The sequence below is a fragment of the Hippocampus bargibanti genome, linkage group LG08 (assembly GCF_051943395.1).
Source record: "Hippocampus bargibanti isolate YZ-2025 linkage group LG08, ASM5194339v1, whole genome shotgun sequence".
Lineage (NCBI taxonomy): Eukaryota > Metazoa > Chordata > Actinopteri > Syngnathiformes > Syngnathidae > Hippocampus > Hippocampus bargibanti.
Genome location: NC_142741.1, coordinates 6,052,821 through 6,071,850, shown reverse-complemented (window position 1 = coordinate 6,071,850; position 19,030 = coordinate 6,052,821). Strand labels below are relative to the sequence as shown.

Sequence of the window (19,030 nt, the reverse complement as noted above, 5' to 3'; positions counted from 1 at the left end):
ATGCTAGTGATCAAGCTCACTAGCAATGGAGCTAGCTAGCGAGCGAACAAGATAGCTCTCTTTCTATGCAGCTAACTGGCTAATCCCTTACATCACAGGTGTCCAAGTCAAGGCCCGGGGGCCAAATCTGGCCCACCAAATCATTTTATTCGGCCCGCGAAAGCAAATCAAACTTGTGAAATTCCATGCTCATCCATCGAGCTAGCTAGCTAGCGAGCGAGCTAACAATCGAGCTTGCTAGCAATTGAGCTCACGAGTAATATCTAGTAAGATCTAGGTAGTGAGCGAGCAAGCTAGTGCTCTTTGTATTCAGCTATCTGGCTAATCCTTTCCATCACAGGTGTCCGAGTCTGGCCTACCAAATAATTTTATTCGGCCCATGAGAGTAAATCAAACTTGTGAAATTCCATGCTCATCTATCGAGCTCGATAGCTAGCTAGCGAGCTAGATAGTGATAGAGCTAGCTCGCTGTCAAGCTCACTAGCAATCGAGCGAACAAGATAGCTCTCTTTCTATGCTCGCTAGCTCTATCAATGTCCGTTTGTGCCTATTGTTCTTCGCAGAGGACAAAGAATACATCCCTGGCATATATAGGCGCCGCTGCCCTGTTTGTGTACAAATATCCTTTCCATGGCTAAATTGTGTTGTTCTCTAACTGTCAAGTTGCAGTTGTGAGCCAAACGAGAAGCATTTTCAGAAATAGCGACGACGTGCCAACCGGGAATCGACAGCAGGCGAACGTGAGGAAGTAAACGGCCAGACAGATGGGCCAACTTGGACGGCGGCCACGGTTGCAACGCCAGACGACGGCTAACGCTAATTGACTGCTGTACAGCAAATTCGTACGGCGAGACGTCGAGGTTGGAGGTGCTCGAGGTGACGAGCGCTAAAACATGAGGCGGAACCGTTGAGAGAAGACTTTTGAGGTGTTCCTCCGGACTTTTGATACCATCCATTCGTTTACCGATCCGATTATTCTCAAAAGATTGGTCGCGATTGGTTTTCTCGTGTTTTGTACTCGACGCGCAGATGTCGTGAATCCTATTGCGTTTTGGTGCGCGGTTACCGAGTGCCTTCATGAAGAACATTTCTGGGGTAGCTCATTGACTGCCAGATGTGCAAAAATGAGTCCACTCTAGTGCCAGGGTTTTTGTCATTGTCACTCAAATTCCAGGAACCACAGAATTTTGAGTTTTAAGGACTACATAAACATTCAATGCAGCTAAAAAGAGTTAATTCCTTAGTGATATGGGTCTGGAGTGATATGAACTTGAAATGGGGGCAGGTGTCCAAAATACACATTGATTGATGTAGCGCTTTAACAACAGCTGAAGCTGGAACAAAAGCGCTAACATGGAAAAAGGGGAAATGCTGCCCCCTTGTGGGAAATGAAAAAAAAAAAAACGCCGGAGGTCATGGCCAGCGTTTTATCAGCACCCAAGCATGAAAAAAACAAAATTCGGGAATGGCGCTCTCTGTCATATTTTCAATTCCAGAATAAATTTGGGAATGGCAGTGAATGTGTTAAATATAGTTGATTAGATAAGATTGAATTACAGTAAAGTCTTGTTATAAAGTATCAATATCGATATCGAGTAAAGTATCGATATTCTCGGGAGTCGGAAAAAATATCGATATAACCGGACTAACGATATATTCGATCCTGCGGCATTTAAATTTTCTCCTTGCGTTCATAGAAATAGTGTCGTAATAAGCAGTACTATCGATATAACCGATATCGATATAACGAGACTTTACTGTATATTGAATTACATTAGATTAGATTAGGGTAGTGCCTGAAACGTGGCCAAAGATTTTGGCCTGGGTGCGTTGGTGGGCACCAATTTGCACTGCGTCACACTTAAAATTTCTACTTGTATCAGTTTCACCGATTGATTAAGACGATCCTCTGCTTTTTTTTCCCTTTATCATCCACTTCCTAACGCTTTGAGTCCAGGACCCACAGAATATTGAGTTTTGGGACGACAAACATTCAATTCAGCGTAAAAAACAAGACATAGACATGCTTCTTTCATCAGAAAAAAAAGAGTTAATTCCTAAATGATATGGTCTGGAGTAATCTGAGCTTGAAATGGGGGCAGATGTTCAAAATACAATGCAATGCATACATATACATGTTTATCTAGTTTATGCTGTAAAATAGTTAAAAAGTGCTTTAAAAAAGTTGTTTTAGAGAATTGGAACGGATTAAAAAATGTACATTTATTATAATGGGAATCGATGATTTGCATTTTGAACACATTTGTTCTGGAAGGAATATGAAGGGATGTGTGTGTGTGTGTGTGTGTGTGTGTGTGTGTGTGTGTGTGTGTGTGTGTGTGTGTGTGTGTGTGTGTGTGTGTGTGTGTGTGTGTGTGTGTGTGTGTACATATATGTGTACACAATTATTATTTTGTGCGGGGGGGATTTCCAGTTCTGGTCTCCTAATCATGTAGCGACATCACATGAGCTGGCAAGAGTGCCGCAATACCTTGAACAAAGCAGAGCATTGTGTGCGCGCAAAAAAAAAAAAAAAAAAATGCAGCTGGGCCTGGCAGGCAAAGCAAATGACTTTATTCGCGCTTCGGAAGCATACATTGAGATTTGCTTTGTAAATATCACCTTTGAAAATCCCCCCCATCAGAACCCCCCCCCCCCCCCCCGGCCTGAAGAGCGTTTAAAGGACAACCGACGCCTCCGGACAAGTTGTGTCTATAATTTGTAAAATCACTTCAAATGACTTCTACTGAGTGTATTTTACAAAGATTCCACCGCATATAGCTTAATTTTACGTTTTAAGATTTGCGCTGAATATTCAGGAAGTCTTGTTTTCGAGTTGCTGACGTGACGTCATGAAAGGACCGCCCCCTGACCGAGAAAGCGACACACAATGCATTTTGGGTACTTTGTTCTGAAAACTTCGTGTTGATCCGTGTTGATGGCGAAATTAGAATGAAAAAAACATAAATAACACAATGGTGAATCGTTGTGTGTTGCACCAAGACTACTATTTGATACTAGTTGACACAAATTCCCAGCGGCCAAAGCAGCCCATTTCCAACGGAGCTTGGGCTACAATGGAGTCCAAACGCCTCAAAATGAGACGGAAGGACTTCTTTAATCGATTGCAAACATTTATGCTTTCCTCTTCAGAACTATTTGAATCATATTCATAACTGGATGAGTAACAAGAAAGCAGCTTCTCTGAATATGAAGCCATTGTTTTGATTCTAGAGCAAGGTAAGACGTCTTGGCGTGATGTCACGAACATGGGGGCGGGACCTTCTGAAAACTTGGCATCGCCGAGGTCATTTTGAAGTAGTTTTGGGACACTTTAACTCATTTTTATTGGTGATTTGCATTTGACTAAAAATATCAGCCTGTGTGTTTTGGGTATTTTAGATGCTATAAAAGGTTCTTCTGATGTCAGTTAGGAAACAAAAAAATGGTGTCGGTTGTCCTTTGGGATGGAAGGCTGACGGCGTACTTGTTTACTGAACCCATGTCGCCTCATCTGGCATTGACGTGGCATTCAATTTTTGCCATGCGCTAGGATTTATTTTGAATGCATCCTTCATAGCGAACGATCCGCTGGAGTATTACTCTTTTTTTAACCATAAACGATGGCAGTGTACACAGACTCCATTTCCACAACTTTGACCATTTATCTCACTTTCCACCATCTCAAAGTTCCATTTTTGCGTCTTAGCGTCACGCCTTCCCGAGTCGGCAAAGGACTCACATGACTGACGGGCGAACGCGGCGGCGCCTCTGACAACAAAATCGAGCATTCAACGGCGCGACAGACGCTGCAGTCATATTGCAGCTGGGCCGCAATAATGCTAACGGTAGAAAAGCGGTCGGGCGGTGACAACAAAGGCTTCACTGTAACAAAATGAAGTAAAAAATAATGATGTTTATATTGGACAATTTGACAGTTTGGTTCAGACTTCACAGAGCAAAATGGCACTTGATGTGCTTAATTTGCTTTCGTGGGCCAAATAAAATGATGTGGTGGGCCAGATTTGGTCCCCGGGCCTTGACTTTGACACCTGTGCTGTAAGAGATTAGCCAGCAAGCTGAATAGAGAGAGCTAGCAGGCTAGATCACTAACTAGCTCAATTGCTAGCTAGCACAATCGCTGGCTAGCTCAGTAGCTAGCTCAAGCAGTGGCCAGCTCACTCGCTAGCTTTATCGCGAGCTAGCTTGCTATAAGCATGGATTTTCAAAAGTTTAAATTAGCTTTTGTGGGCCGAATAAAATGATGTTGATGATGATACTAGTGCAGCGTGTTCGACCGGAAACAAATTCCTTGTGTGTTATACATACTTGGCAATAAAGATGATTCTGATTCTGATTCTGATGTGGCGGGCCAGATTTGGGCCCCGGATCTTGACTTTGACATAGGTTAAGTAAGGGATACGCCAGCTCGCTGAATAGAGAGAGCTAGGGAGCTCAATCGCTAGCTAGCTTGATTGCTATCTAGCTTGATCGCTAGCTAGCTCACTAGCTAGCTTGATTGCTGTCTAGCTTGATCGCTAGCTATCTTAATCGCTATCTAGCTTGATCGCTAGCTAGCTTAATCGGTAGTGAGCTTAATCGCTAGGTAGCTCGCTATAAGCATGGATGTGGCGGGCCATATTTGTTCCCCGGACCTTGACTTTGACCCCTGTGATGTAAGGCATTAGCCAGGTAGCTGAATAGGGGGAGTTTGTAAGCTAGATCACTAGCTATCTCGATCACTAGCTAGCTTGATCGCTAGCTAGCTCGCTATAAGCATGGAATTTCACAAGGTTGATTAGCTTTTGTGGGCCGATTTGAATAGAAAGAGAGCTAGCTCAATCGCTAGCTATCTCGATTGTTAGCTAGCTAGATTTCTAGATAGTTCGATTGCTAGCTAGCTTGATCGCTCGATAAATGAGCATGGAATTCCACAAGTTTGACTTGCTTTCGCGGGCCGAATAAAATGATGTGGCAGTCCAGATTTGCCCCCAGGGCCTTGACTTTGACACCTGTGATGGAAGCGATGAGCCAGCTAGCTGAATAGAAAGCTTGCTAGCTAGCTCGCTAGATAGCTAGCTTGATCGATAGCTAGCTTGATAGATGAGCATCGACTTTGACACCTGTGATGGAAGATATTAGCCAGCTAGCTATCTCGATTCCTAACTAGCTCAATCGCTAGCTTGATAGATAAGCATGGAATTGCACAAGTTTGATTTGCTTTTGCGGGCCGAACAAAATAATTAGGTGGGCCAAATTTGGCCCCAGGGCCTGGACTTTGACACCTGTGATGTAAGGGATTAACCAGCTAGCTAGAAAGAGAGATAGCTAGCTCGCTAGATAGCCAGCTTGATTGCTAGATACCTCGCTAGACTGATCGATAGCTAGCTTAATCGCTAGCTTGATAGATGATCATCGAAATACATAAGTTTGATTTGCTTTTGCAGGCCGAATAAAATGATGTGGCAGTCCAGATTTTTCCCCAAGGCCTTGACTTTGACACCTGTGATGGAAGGAATTAGACAGCTAGCTAGATCGATCGCTAACTAGCTCGATGTCTAGCTAGGTGATCATGGAATTCCACAAGTTTTATTTGCTTTCACTGGCCGAATAAAACAATGTGGCGGGCCAGATTTGGCCTTGACTTTGACAAATGTTATGGAAGGAATTAGCCAGCTAGCTCGAAAGAGAGCTAGCTAGCTAGTGAGCTAAGAGACAGGTGTCAAGAAAATAGAGGTAAAATTAATTTAGCAAAGTGAGATGGCAGCGATTTTTGATGATGAAAGAACGGCTTGGTGAAACCAAAAAAGGCAGGAAATATTTCCAGCTTCTTTTAGCATCCTATTAGCGAAACTTTGTTGGAGAAGGGGAAAAAAAACTTGTCATAAAATGCCCCTTAAATGTGTGCATCGTGTTTTTCTTTGTTGTCGTGTTGCTGTGCTATTAAACGCGCACTTTAAAATAAGCGTCAGAGTTGCCTTGACTTTCTCTGACATGCTGTTTAGTGCCGAAAAAAAAACTAATTACATTTGGAATCTAATTATGGCAGCGGTAATGAAATTTCCAAATGGGGAAACTTGTAATCTGCTCATTGAGGTATTTAATTACAAGTGGGCCTGGGTATTGTCGATACGTCGCACCTTGTGCAATCACTGCCCCCCCACACACTTTAATAATAATAATAATAATAATAACAATAATAATAATAATAATAATAATACATTTCCAAGCGCCTTTCAAAATTCAAGGTCACTTTACAGTCACAGGATATTTTTTTTTCTGTAGGTGAGCAGCGGCAGCCACAAGCGCCAGCGTTCCCTCAACCTGAAATAACTCAAATAGATAGAAAGTTAGCTAGCTGGCTAATGGATAACTAATAGATAGCTAGCTTGATAGATAGCCGATAGATAGCAAATAGATAGGTAGTTAGGTAGCCAGCTAGATATCTAGTTAGCAAATAGATATCAAATAGATATGTTGCAAGGTTGCCAGCTAGATAGCGAGCTAGATAGCGAGTTAGCTCACCAATAACTAATAGATAGCCAGCTAGAGAGCTAGCCAGCTAGCTAATACATAGCAAATAGATAGCCAGCTAGCAAATAGATAGCCAGGCAGATAGCTAGATAGCTCACGTGCAAATCGCGAGTGGGGCATCGTGAGTTTGTGCTAACAATCCCTCCTTTTTACCCTGGTTTTGCCGGTTTTGTTTTGCCTTTCTCGCTTTTTGTGTTCGGGTCATCGTGTAATCTGCATGAGGTGAAGGTTTCAGTTGTCGGATACGTTTTAGATTTTGGCGTTTGGAATGAGACAACAAAATGGCAAAAAAAAAGAAAATGTAACAAAACGGCGTGACAACAAAAAAGGAGGGAAATCAATACAGTGATACCTCGGTTTACGAACCCCTTGGCTTACGAACTTTTCGGTTTACGAATGTTAAATTTATGAACATTTTACCTTGGCACACAAACTTTACCTTGGCATACGAACTTTTTTCGTACACGGAGCTGCCTCAATGAGGGATGTGTCGTTCGTGAACGAGCCCGTTCTTCTAACAACAAAATGGCAGCCGACTGTTTTTGTCCTCTATTCCCTGCCCGCAGTCTTCGGTTAAAACCACGTGATTGGTCAAGAACGCAGCAGTAAGGGGAGGTGGTTTAAACATTAAAGAGACAGGCAGACGACAGTGAGAGAGTTTCAACTTTGATAGTTCAAAGGCAGAGTGTAGACTGCAAGGTTAAAATATCCCATCAACCAGGCTTCACAAATAACCCGCACAAGCCATCTGTACACTTGATGCAAAAAGCTATCAACCCAGCTAAACGGAACACAATTGATGAGGAACCAGGTAAAATGATCGAATGATGAGGAAACCATAACTACAATGTGGCCCGCGGCAAAAAATGACTTTGACACCCCTGTTTTATGGGGACCTGGGAACTGATTATTATCATTTTAATGGTTTCCTATGGGAAATTATTTTTTGGAATACACACTTTTCACCTTACACACTCTGTCTGGGAACCAATTAAGTTCCTAAGCCAAAGTATCACTGTATTTGGTCACAAAGGAAGTATGACCATATATGGTTGCAAATGAAGTATGATAATGTTTGGTCGCAACGGATGTTTAACCATATTCGGTCGCAGTTGAAAAATGGGTGACTTATTGTGAAATTGCATCAGGTGATGTCATCATGTGATCAAAACACGAAAGCTTGCCAAACGCGTTACCGGTCTCGCCGGCTCAGTTTGAAATTTCCGGCAAGCTGAATTTCCGTCTGAAGCATTTCCCTGGCGACCCCCGAGGACAGGAAGCTGACGTGGTTTTTCGTGGGCTCCTCCTTTGGATGTAATTATTGCATCGTTGAGCTGGCAAGTTGAAATGCGTTTTAAATATTCTGATCTGCGAGGTAGGCTTCGCGCCGACCCGGAGGCTCAACCAAGCGGCTCCTAATGGCGTTTGCTCTAGCAGCCCGCCCGCCTAATTGCTTTGGCCCAGTTCATTCGGCCCTCGTCGCCATTTGCCTCGCCGGCGGGGGAAAGGACAGTAATTAAAAATCGCGACGAAACGTCGCTTACGCAAAGCGGCGCCGAAGGAGGGCGACGGCGGCGCAACCTCGTCGCCATGTATGGACGCCTGACGACTTAGCGGTCCCGTTGACACGCGAAGGGGACATAAAGTCAAGAACAATGAAAACAGAGAGCAGAATTTTGTTGGATTTCAGAATCAGAATCAGAATCATCTTTATTGCCAAGTATGTAGAACACACAAGGAATTTGTTTCCGGTAGAACACGCTGCACTAGTATTGTTGTCAAAATTTGGTTTATTTATTGATTGATTTTGGCTCCATATCTGTTTGGCTCCATATCTGTTTGGCTGCATATCTGTTTGTATTTAAGTTCAGTTAAAAAAGCTCAACGATGATCATGAATTGATGGCCACCGAGTCATATCAACACATCAAATCAAATTTTTCTCAAACATAACTCAAGTACAGTAAAGTCTCGTTATATCGATATCGGTTGTATCGATAGTACTGCTTATTACGATACTATTTCTATGAACGCAAGGAGAAAATTTACATGCGTCAGGATCGGATATACAGTAAAGTCTCGTTATATCGATATCGGATATATCGATAGTCCCGGTTATATCGATACTATTTCTATGCACGCACGGAGAAAATTACATGCAAACAGGGTCGGATATATCGATTGTCCCGGTTATATCGATATTTTTTCGGACTCCCTTGAATATCGATATAACAAGACTTTACTGTATATTTCTCAAGGACGATAAAACAACACCATCTATAGAGAACCAATAAAGAGGCGGTATTTTGGACCAACTGGAGGCGCCTCGTGGAGGATTGTGAAACAAATGGCAAAATGCTAACATGTCATATTTTTTTGAATGCCATTTTTTTTTTGTTTGCCTGTCGGGATTTACGTCCAATAAAGCATCAGTGTAAAAATAACATCATCTGACATTTTAAGCCTCACCTAATCCGAAAGCAATTAACACCTTTGCGATCAACGTGTCAGATAACCGCTAAAGAGTCGAGTGACGAAACGATGCAGGAGGGAGAAATCCGACTCTCCGAAAACGGTCTCGCAGTCTTCACGTTTCACGTTCTGAAGCCTCGACATGACTCAGATCTTTTTTTAGGGGGGGGGGGGGGGGCTTCTAATCATTTGTTCATGTTAGCTATTCTGATCCCATCCAGTGATATTGATAAACCCCCAAACAACATTTTTGGATTGCATTCAAAGACGGAACTTCTTTGTGAAATCAAATCCGGGTGAATGTATTTTAGTGATACCCCCCCTCACGCCCCCAAACACACACACACACACACACACACACACACACACACACACACACACACACACACACCTAAAATATGGGCAGACACGTGCAGGTTTTTAAATTACAGTGATAACTCGGTTTACGAACCCCTTGGCTTACGAACTTTTCGGTTTACGAACGTTACATTTATGAAAATTTTACTTTGGCATACGAACTTTACCTTGGCATTTTTTTCGTACACAGAGCTGCCTCAATGTGTCGTTGGCGAACTAGCCCGTTCTTCTAACAACAAAATGGCAGCCGTCTGTTTTTGTCCTCTATTCCCCGGAAAGCCACGTGATTGGTCAAGAACGCAGCAGTGAGGAGAGTGGTTTAAATATTAGAGACAGGCAGACGACAGTGAGAGAGTTTCAACTTTGATAGTTCAAAGGCAGAGTGTAGACTGCAAGGTTAAAATATCCCATCAATCAGGCTCCACACAGACTTGATGCAAAAAGCTATCAACCCAGCTAAACAGAACACAATTGATAAGGAACTAGATACAATTATCACAGAGAAAGCACCTACAAGGGATCATTCCTCAAGATGGTGAAAGAAGAAGGTTATGTTCCTCATCAAATGTTTAATGTTGATGAAACCGGCCATTCCATTCCATCAACGACCATCACAAAGGTAAATAAAACAACTTTATTATAAAATAGTTTATTTCTTTAATTATAATACCATAGCACATTTATTATACATAAAATAAGATATATTTTGTGTAGTTTTAAGGCTTAGAACATGAGAAAATTATGTTTTATGGGGACCTGGGAACGGATTATTCTCATCTTCATGGTTTCCTATGGGAAATAAATTTTTGGGATACACACTTTTCGCCTTACATACTCTGTCTGGGAACCAATTAAGTTCAGAAACCAATGTATCACTGCAAATCCGGTTTATATTGTGCCTTTCATATGCAATCCAGCTATCATGCAAAGTGAGGATGGACAACCCAATCTGTAGCTCCCATGCCCCCCAACACCCCTTCCTCACTGCATGAAGGCTATTAGAGTAACTGCGCAGAAAAAAAAACATCACCCCGAGTTGGGGGGGGGAGGGGAGAAGAGGTCATGATGGGGATGGTAACACCCCCCCGTTAATTGACTGAGCCACCAGAAATGTCAGCGGAAGGACGAGCTTGCGTAACCTTTGGACAAGAAAAAGGCCAGCGACTTGTCATTTCTATTAAATGCGGCAATTAGTTGAAAACGTCGGGGAACCGGGTTGCCCGTAAGCACACACGAAAAAAAAAATCTTTACGAAGGAAATAAAATGAGGGACAATGCAGATTTCCTCACGTAAAGAAGTGAAAAATGGCCGCTCATTCCGTTCAAGTTAAAGTCAAGGCGAGTTGAAGAGGCGCTTTCACAGTTTAACGTGGTTTTAAAAATGTTCATATTTCCGATATTGAGGTTCAGGTTTCCGATATTGAAGTTCAGGTTTAGGATATTGAGGTTCAGGTTTCCGATATTGAAGTTCAGGTTTCTGATATTGAGGTTCAGGTTTCCGATATTGAAGTTCAGGTTTCCGATATTGAAGTTCACGTTTCCGATATTGAAGTTCAGGTTTCCGATATTGAAGTTCAGGTTTCCGAAATTGAAGTTAAGGTTTCCGATATTGAGTTCAGGTTTCCGATATTGAAGTTCAGGTTTCCGATATTGAAGTTCAGGTTTCCGATATTGAGTTTCAGGTTTCCGATATTGAGGTTCGGGTTTCCGATATTGAAGTTTAGGTTTTCGATGTTGAAGTTCAGGTTTCTGATATTGAGGTTCAGGTTTCTTGATATTGAGGTTCAGGTTTCCGATATTGAGGTTCAGGTTTCCGATATTGAGGTTCAGGTTTCCGATATTGAAGTTCAGGTTTCCGATATTGAGGTTCAGGTTTCCGATATTGAGGTTCAGGTTTCCGATATTGAAGTTCAGGTTTCCGATATTGAAGTTCAGGTTTCCGATATTGAAGTTCAGGTTTCCGATATTGAAGTTCAGGTTTCCGCTATTGAGGTTCAGGTTTCTGATATTGAGTTTCGGGTTTCGAATTTTGAGGTTCGGGTTTCCGATATTGAAGTTTAGGTTTTTGATGTTGAAGTTCAGATTTCTGATATTGAGGTTCAGGTTTCTTGATATTGAGGTTCAGGTTTCCGATATTGAGGTTCAGGTTTCCGATATTGAGGTTCAGGTTTCCGATATTGAAGTTCAGGTTTCCGATATTGAGGTTCAGGTTTCCGATATTGAGGTTCAGGTTTCCGATATTGAAGTTCAGGTTTCCGATATTGAAGTTCAGGTTTCCGATATTGAAGTTCAGGTTTCCGATATTGAAGTTCAGGTTTCCGCTATTGAGGTTCAGGTTTCCGATATTGAAGTTCAGGTTTCCGATATTGAAGTTCAGGTTTCCGATATTGAAGTTCAGGTTTCCGATATTGAAGTTCAGGTTTCCGCTATTGAGGTTCAGGTTTCTGATATTGAGTTTCGGGTTTCGAATTTTGAGGTTCGGGTTTCCGATATTGAAGTTTAGGTTTTCGATGTTGAAGTTCAGGTTTCTGATATTGAGGTTCAGGTTTCTTGATATTGAGGTTCAGGTTTCCGATATTGAGTTTCAGGTTTCCGATATTGAGGTTCAGGTTTCCGATATTGAAGTTCAGGTTTCTGATATTGAGGTTCAGGTTTCCGATATTGAGGTTCAGGTTTCCGATATTGAAGTTCAGGTTTCCGATATTGAAGTTCAGGTTTCCGATATTGAGGTTCAGGTTTCCGATATTGAGGTTCAGGTTTCCGATATTGAGGTTCAAGTTTCCGATATTGAGGTTCAGGTTTCCGATATTGAGGTTCAGGTTTCCGATATTGAGGTTCAGGTTTCCGATATTGAAGTTCAGGTTTTTGATATTGAAGTTCAGGTTTCTAATATTGAGGTTCAGGTTTCCGATATTGAAGTTCAGGTTTCCGATATTGAAGTTCAAGTTTCGGATATTGAAGTTAAGGTTTCCGATATTGAAGTTGAGGTTTCCGATATTGAAGTTCAAGTTTCCGATATTGAGGTTCAGGTTTCCGATATTGAAGTTTAGGTTTTTGATATTGAAGTTCAGATTTCTGATATTGAGGTTCAGGTTTCTTGATATTGAGGTTCAGGTTTCTGATATTGAGGTTCAGGTTTCCGATATTGAGGTTCAGGTTTCCGATATTGAAGTTCAGGTTTCCGATATTGAAGTTCAGGTTTCCAATATTGAAGTTCAAGTTTCCGATATTGAGGTTCAGGTTTCCGATATTGACAGTTTTACTTGCCGTTTATGTAGCGGGGGTGTTTGCCAGGAGTCGTGTACATATTCTATACATATTCTGCTGCGCGAGAATATGTTACTTATGACCTTTGCTCCCAGACCCACAAAAATACAAACGTTATTTAAAACGTTTAATCCCACCCTTTTTTGCGCAAAGACATGCGGAAAAGGGAAACTTTGAAAGAAAGGACATCCTCTGCACAGTGATATGCTTTGCGCTGCTACGCTACAATATTTTACTGCTGACCTTTGCTCCAAGACCCACAAAAAAAGTTATTTATTTTGTCATCTTTTATTCAGTCTCCAGGCATTCGGCCTTCTCGTAGCATTTTTTTTTTTTGTTTATTGTTTTTTTGTGACATCGCGCATTCACTCGCTACCTTTTCAAGCTTATTGTGGTGTCATCCAACACACAATTGTCCCCTCCGCCGATGACCGCCCTGGCATTTCTGCTGATATTTTGTGATCACATGCATCCACTTGCAATAATGCATGACATTTTTCTCATCGCTCATTTTTTTGGGAGGGTTGTTGTTGTTGCTTCTAGATGCCGCACTCTATTGATTTTGGACTATTGCTGATCCATCAAGGGCTTGACATTTACAGATGCAAGACTACCCAATACCCAAAGTTTATGGGGAAAACAACAACAAAAAAATGGCCCGGCAGAGGATGGAGCATGAACGCCGCCAGCATGAAAATTGGCGATCGGGCCGACATCCGTGGGTCAGTCCCTATGTTGTTTGATGTCTTGCGGGGCCACCAAGAATTGAGAGAAAAGCGGTGGAGCTTCAAATTGCACTAGGTGTGACAAATCCTTCTTTTGTTGCATGTCTAAAATAAATAAATAAATAAAGTAATAAATAACACATAAACAACAAAAAAATAAGCACACACACATAAATAAATATAAAAAAACATAAAATAAATATACATAAATAAAACATACGAACAAACACACACATGCATTCATAAACAAACAAATAAATAAATAAGTAAATAAATAAATACACATCGACAAATAAGAACAACATAAACACAAACAGAATTATGAACAAATAAATGAATACATTAATAAAAACAAAAACACATCGACAAATAACATCAAAAACACATACAGACATGAATGAATAAATACATAAATAAATAAATAAATACAAAAACAAACAAATAAAAAAATAAATGCAAACAGACACATGAATAAATAAAAAAATAGATAAATAAATAGATAAATAACTACACATAGGCAAATAAAGAAATAAACAAAGACCCATGAATACTTGAATATATAGATATAGAAAAACAAACAGATAACATAATAAACTCAGACATGTAAATAAATAAATAAATAAATAAATACAGGCATGAATAAATAAACATAAATAAAATGATAAATAAATATATATAAACAAAACAAAAATACTAAACACAAGCATGAGAATAAATACATACAAAAATAAATAACAATAAAATAAACAGTCACACGAATAAATAAATAAATAAATAAATAAATAAATAAATAAATAAATACCAAAACAATCAAACAATAAAGGAATAAACTGTTCCTGGTTGAAGTTTACCAATAGTAGAAAAAAAATACAAATAAAAAAAAAACACTAAGCGACTTGAACCCATAAGAAAACAAAATGAAAATCACAGCGCAGTATTTGGCAATATTGTGGGGCAAAGTACGCAAAAGGCGATGCCGCTTTCAAGGACAACCGACGTCACTTTTCTGTTTCTTAACTGACATCAAAAAAACGTTTTATAGCATCTAAAATACCCAAAACACGGAGTATGATATTTTTATTCAAATGCAAAACACCAATAAAAATGACTTAAAGTGTCCAAAATCTGCAAAAAATTGAGCTGCGAATTGGGCATTTTCAGAAAGTCCCGCCCCCAGTTCATGATGTCACGCCAAGACATCTTGCATTGCTGGAGAATCCAAACAATGGCTTCAGATTCGGAGAATAGGCTTTCTTGTTACACATCCAGTTATGAATATGATTCAAATACTTCTGAAGAGGAAAGCATACATGTTTGCAATCGATTAAAGAATTTATTCCATGCCATTTTGAGGCAACATTGGGGGAGAAATCGATCACCAGAATAGAGCTACAAAATGGCGACCTCCTGTGGCCACCTCCGTTTCCACAGGCTGATAAATTCCTTATATGGAGCTTAGACACCCTCTTCTGGCGGCTTTTGGGTGCAACACGGTTTTCAGACAAAACATGTACAGCAAAATACATTGACGTGATGGAAGGACTGCTACAATGTGTCTTTTTTTCGGTTAGGGGCGTTCCTTTAGTGACGTCACGTACGGACTCGTCATCAACTCAAAAACAAGACTTCCTGAATATTCAAAGCGAGTCTTAAAACGTAAAATAAATGATAAAAAAAATAAAAAATATGTGGTGGAATTTTATTAAAATACGCTCAGTAGAAGTCATTTGAAGCCATTTTACAAATTTATGGACACAACTTGTCCGGAGACGTTGGTTGTCCTTTAAGTTTTTCACTTCTGTTGAAGGATAAGGACTTAGATATATGGCCCATCAATGATTGAAAAAAATAATCAACCAGCAGGTCAAATATGCGCAAAAATCGGACCGCGTTCCGCCATTGCAGACAAAACACACTTTCCACATACACTAGAAACTTTCCATTTTTGGGATTAGCCAAAAAAATAAAAACAATTCCCGGGATCCCGTCGACAATGATGGAGATTTGCAACCCCCCCCCCCCACAAAAAAAAAGCTGATTTATGAATGCATTAGTGAAATGATGAGGTCGAAAATCAATGGGGAGATACGCGATATGGCCTTGAGTGTTACGCTCTCTCAGGAGATGCTGTGCATTTCACAAATTAGCCTCTCGTCTGGGGGTTGGGGGAGAACCACCACCCGTCATTTTTATTTGTTGTAATCATGTAAATCACCTCGATGTCAATCAAGTGAAGAAAGATGTCGGTCAGAAAGAAAAGCAGTTCAAACCTAGTCGCCCCCCCCCCCAAAAAAAAAAAAAAAAGTAGATAAACAAAAGATGCTTATATTCACCAATATTTGTGAAGGGAGGCCAAGGGTGCCCGCAAATACGCAGCATGGCTGTTCATGCACTTGCATCAATTGTCGAAATTGCATTGGGACCTTTTGAACTGCTTCACAAACTTGTTTTGAAATCTTGTTTTTGCACAGCGGGGGGTCCAGGGGGTGGGGTCGGGTCAGGGGGTCAACATTTGGGTTTGCTGCATGTTTGATACGTGTTGGCAAACGGAACACAATAATAATAATAATAATAATAATAATAATAGTAGTAAAAGTGATAGTAATAATAATAATAATAATAATACATTTCTTTTGTAAGCGCCTTTCAAAACTCTCAAGGTCACTTTACAGTTACAGGATCAGTTTTTCTGTGGGTGAGAAGCGGCAGCCACATGCGCCAGTGCTTACTCAACCCGGAATAACTCAAATACATAAAAAACTAGCTAGCTAATAGATAGCCAACAGATAGCCAGCCAGCCAGCTAACAGATAGCTAATAGATAGCCAGTCAACTAGCCAGCCAACTAGCCAGCTAGCCACTAGATAGCTAATAGATAGCCAGCCAGACAGCTAGCTAATAGATAGCTAATAGAAAGCCAGGAAACTAGCCAGCTAGCAACTAGATATCTAATAGATTGCAAGCCAACTAGCCAGCCAGCTACCAGATAGCCAGCTAGCTAGCTAGTAGATAGCAAACAGATAGCCAGCAAACCACCCAGCTAGCCACCAGATAGCCAATAGACAGCCAGCCAGCTAGCTAATAGATAGCTAATAGATACAATGATTCCCCTTCTCCCTTTCATCAGCTTCCACTTTCCCATTAAAGCCTTCCACATCTTCTTATTTTGTTTTTGTTGTTGTTTTGACTTCAAGAGATTTGGCTGCCTTTAGAGCAGCTCCTAGATTTTGTTTTTCTACTTCTTCCTTTCCTTTCCTCTTCCTATTCATTACTTTGCTGCTGTGAAATCAAAATTTGTTTGACCGGTGTGCATGAAACAATACAAGACAAAACAAAAAATGGCTTTTAACAATGATTAAAAAGCAGATATGCATCCTCTTTATGTTCGGGGTGGTTTGCGCTGAATAATTGAACGACTTAATACGACCGTTTGGGCAAAAATTAGCCGTGGATAGCGTACGCGCTAGTAACGTAGCATTACTATCTCCGTTTTAGGTGCTTGACTGTTGGGTTTGGACGTCACCTGACGGTATCGCGATGCAATTACAAAGCCCATTTTTGCAAAGCGTGGCGATTTACACCCCCCCCCCCCCTTGGGAGGTCCAAGTTTCCCTGAAAAAAAAAGTCTCCTTGAAACTTAGACGAAGAACACCAGGCTAAACTTAGCTAGCCCACAACATACCGTTTAGGTTTACTGCCCGATGGGAATTTTTTTTTGTGTGTGTGGACAGGTTAAAAATCAATTCTAATCTGACCCAAAATGACCTAAAACAGCGCACCAAAAAAAAAATGGACGGGAGAATAGAGAAGAGATAGTGACACTCATAACGTGTGTGCGCTCGCAGTAAAAATTGGCTAGCATGGATAGATAGAACCCTGCCCCTTCTCCCACCACAGCTGAGATAAAATGTAATGAGCATCTCTGTGAAATGATCTGTGTGAAATGAGGATCAGTCAAAAAGGCTCGTTTGTTTACAGCCAACTTGGACTTCTCTTCATTGGCCTCATGAGGTTAAGTGTCCTTAAGCTCTGATGGGACTCAAACAGACGCTCCTTTGTTTTATTTTATATAAGATATTTTTTTTTCCCGTGCACATATTTTTCTAATTTCCTCTGTAAAAAAAAAAAATCAACTTAAGTTGTTTACATTGTCATTTTTGGAGCGTTCGTGATCAAAAATGTGTCAATTAGCCACACCGGACACACCTTGTGATAGTGGTTGATTTTCTTCCCTGTCCTCCTCCCCAAAGTGCAAACGTTATTTTTGTTATTTTTAAAAAGCAGAATGGCCTCCATGTTGCAATCAGGTCAATTTTAAAAAGCTAGATAGATAGCGAGACAGATAGCTGGACAGATAGCTAGACAGATAGCTAGACAGAAAGCTAGACAGATAGCGATACAGATAGCTAGACAGATAGCGAGACAGATAGCTAGACTGATAGCTACATTGATAGATAGAGATAGATAGATAGATAGATAGATAGATAGATAGATAGATAGATAGATAGATAGATAGATAGATAGATAGATAGATAGATAGATAGATAGATAGATAGATAGATAGATAGATAGATATAGAATGACGGTTTGAAATGTTGGTTCAGACTTTAGCAAGCATCATTAAATTTCACAAATTTGATTTGCTTTAGCGGACCGAATATCATGATGTGACGGGCCAGATCCGGGCCTTGACTTTGACACTTGTGAACTAAGGGATTAGCAAGACAGCTCAATAGAGAGTTAGGTAGCTTTCTCACTAGCTAGCTTGATCGTTAGCTAGATCACTAGCTACTTCTGTCGCTAGCTAGCTCTGGAGGTAGTTCGTTCGTTAGCTAGCAAGCATCATAGCACATGCTTGATTTGCTTTCGCGGGCCGAATAAAATGATGTGGCGGGTCAGATTTGGCCCCCAGGCCTTGACTTTGACACTTGTGATGTAAGGAATTAGCCAGCTAGCTGAATAGAAAGAGAGCTAGCTTGCTCGCTCACTAGCTCAAACTGCTATTTACATAAACAGGACAACATTGCATGATGGCAGAAAAAAATAAATACAATAAAATACAATCAATACGTTTTCATCACTGTTATCGTCGGCTGTTTTTCAGCAACTGTTCCTAGTTGAAGTTTACCAAATATGTCAGAAATGACAACAAATGTTGCTACTGTATCATCATTCACGATACTATTTGCATCAATATTTTAGTGCACTTCAACAAATACATATAACTCTTTAGTTATTCCCATTTGCAGTCAGACAATCATAATAAAATACTTTTATGCAAAAAAATAAGATGTTCAATGCTGACCTTTTGTGCTCTTGCCACGCCCCCCGCTGCAACAATTCCTCGGATGACAACACCTGTGGATGCTTCTTGCAATTAAGTTCTTCTGTCAAGACGACGTGAAACTGTAACACACACAAAAACATTTACATGCCGTTGGGTAAAGAAATCGCGGCGAAACAATGTGCACCACACGTCCGTCATGCTAACCAACATTCGTGTGCGAAATTGCTAATCGCTATCGCCAATGCTAATCATAAACTACCGCAACACCCCTCAAATGTAAATTCGCACTAACTAAATATTATGTATTGCAAAAGTTGAATTCATAAAGACGTACATGGTGTGCTTGGATATCAACACTAAGCTGCAGCAGAACTTTCGGATGTGCCCGCT

The 19,030-nt window shown here is 40.6% G+C and overlaps 1 protein-coding gene across 4 annotated transcripts in view; it reads right to left on the bottom strand.

Moving 5' to 3' along the window:
• LOC148894434 (uncharacterized) overlaps positions 1-19,030 on the bottom strand; it is a 255,370-nt gene that overhangs the window by 106,294 nt on the left and 130,046 nt on the right. For all 4 annotated transcript variants that reach the window (XM_089003491.1, XM_089003493.1, XM_089003492.1 and 1 more), the window contains one exon: positions 18,659-18,759. In XM_089003491.1, coding sequence (XP_088859617.1) covers positions 18,659-18,759 — 101 coding nt within the window. The remainder of the gene's footprint in view (positions 1-18,658; positions 18,760-19,030) is intronic.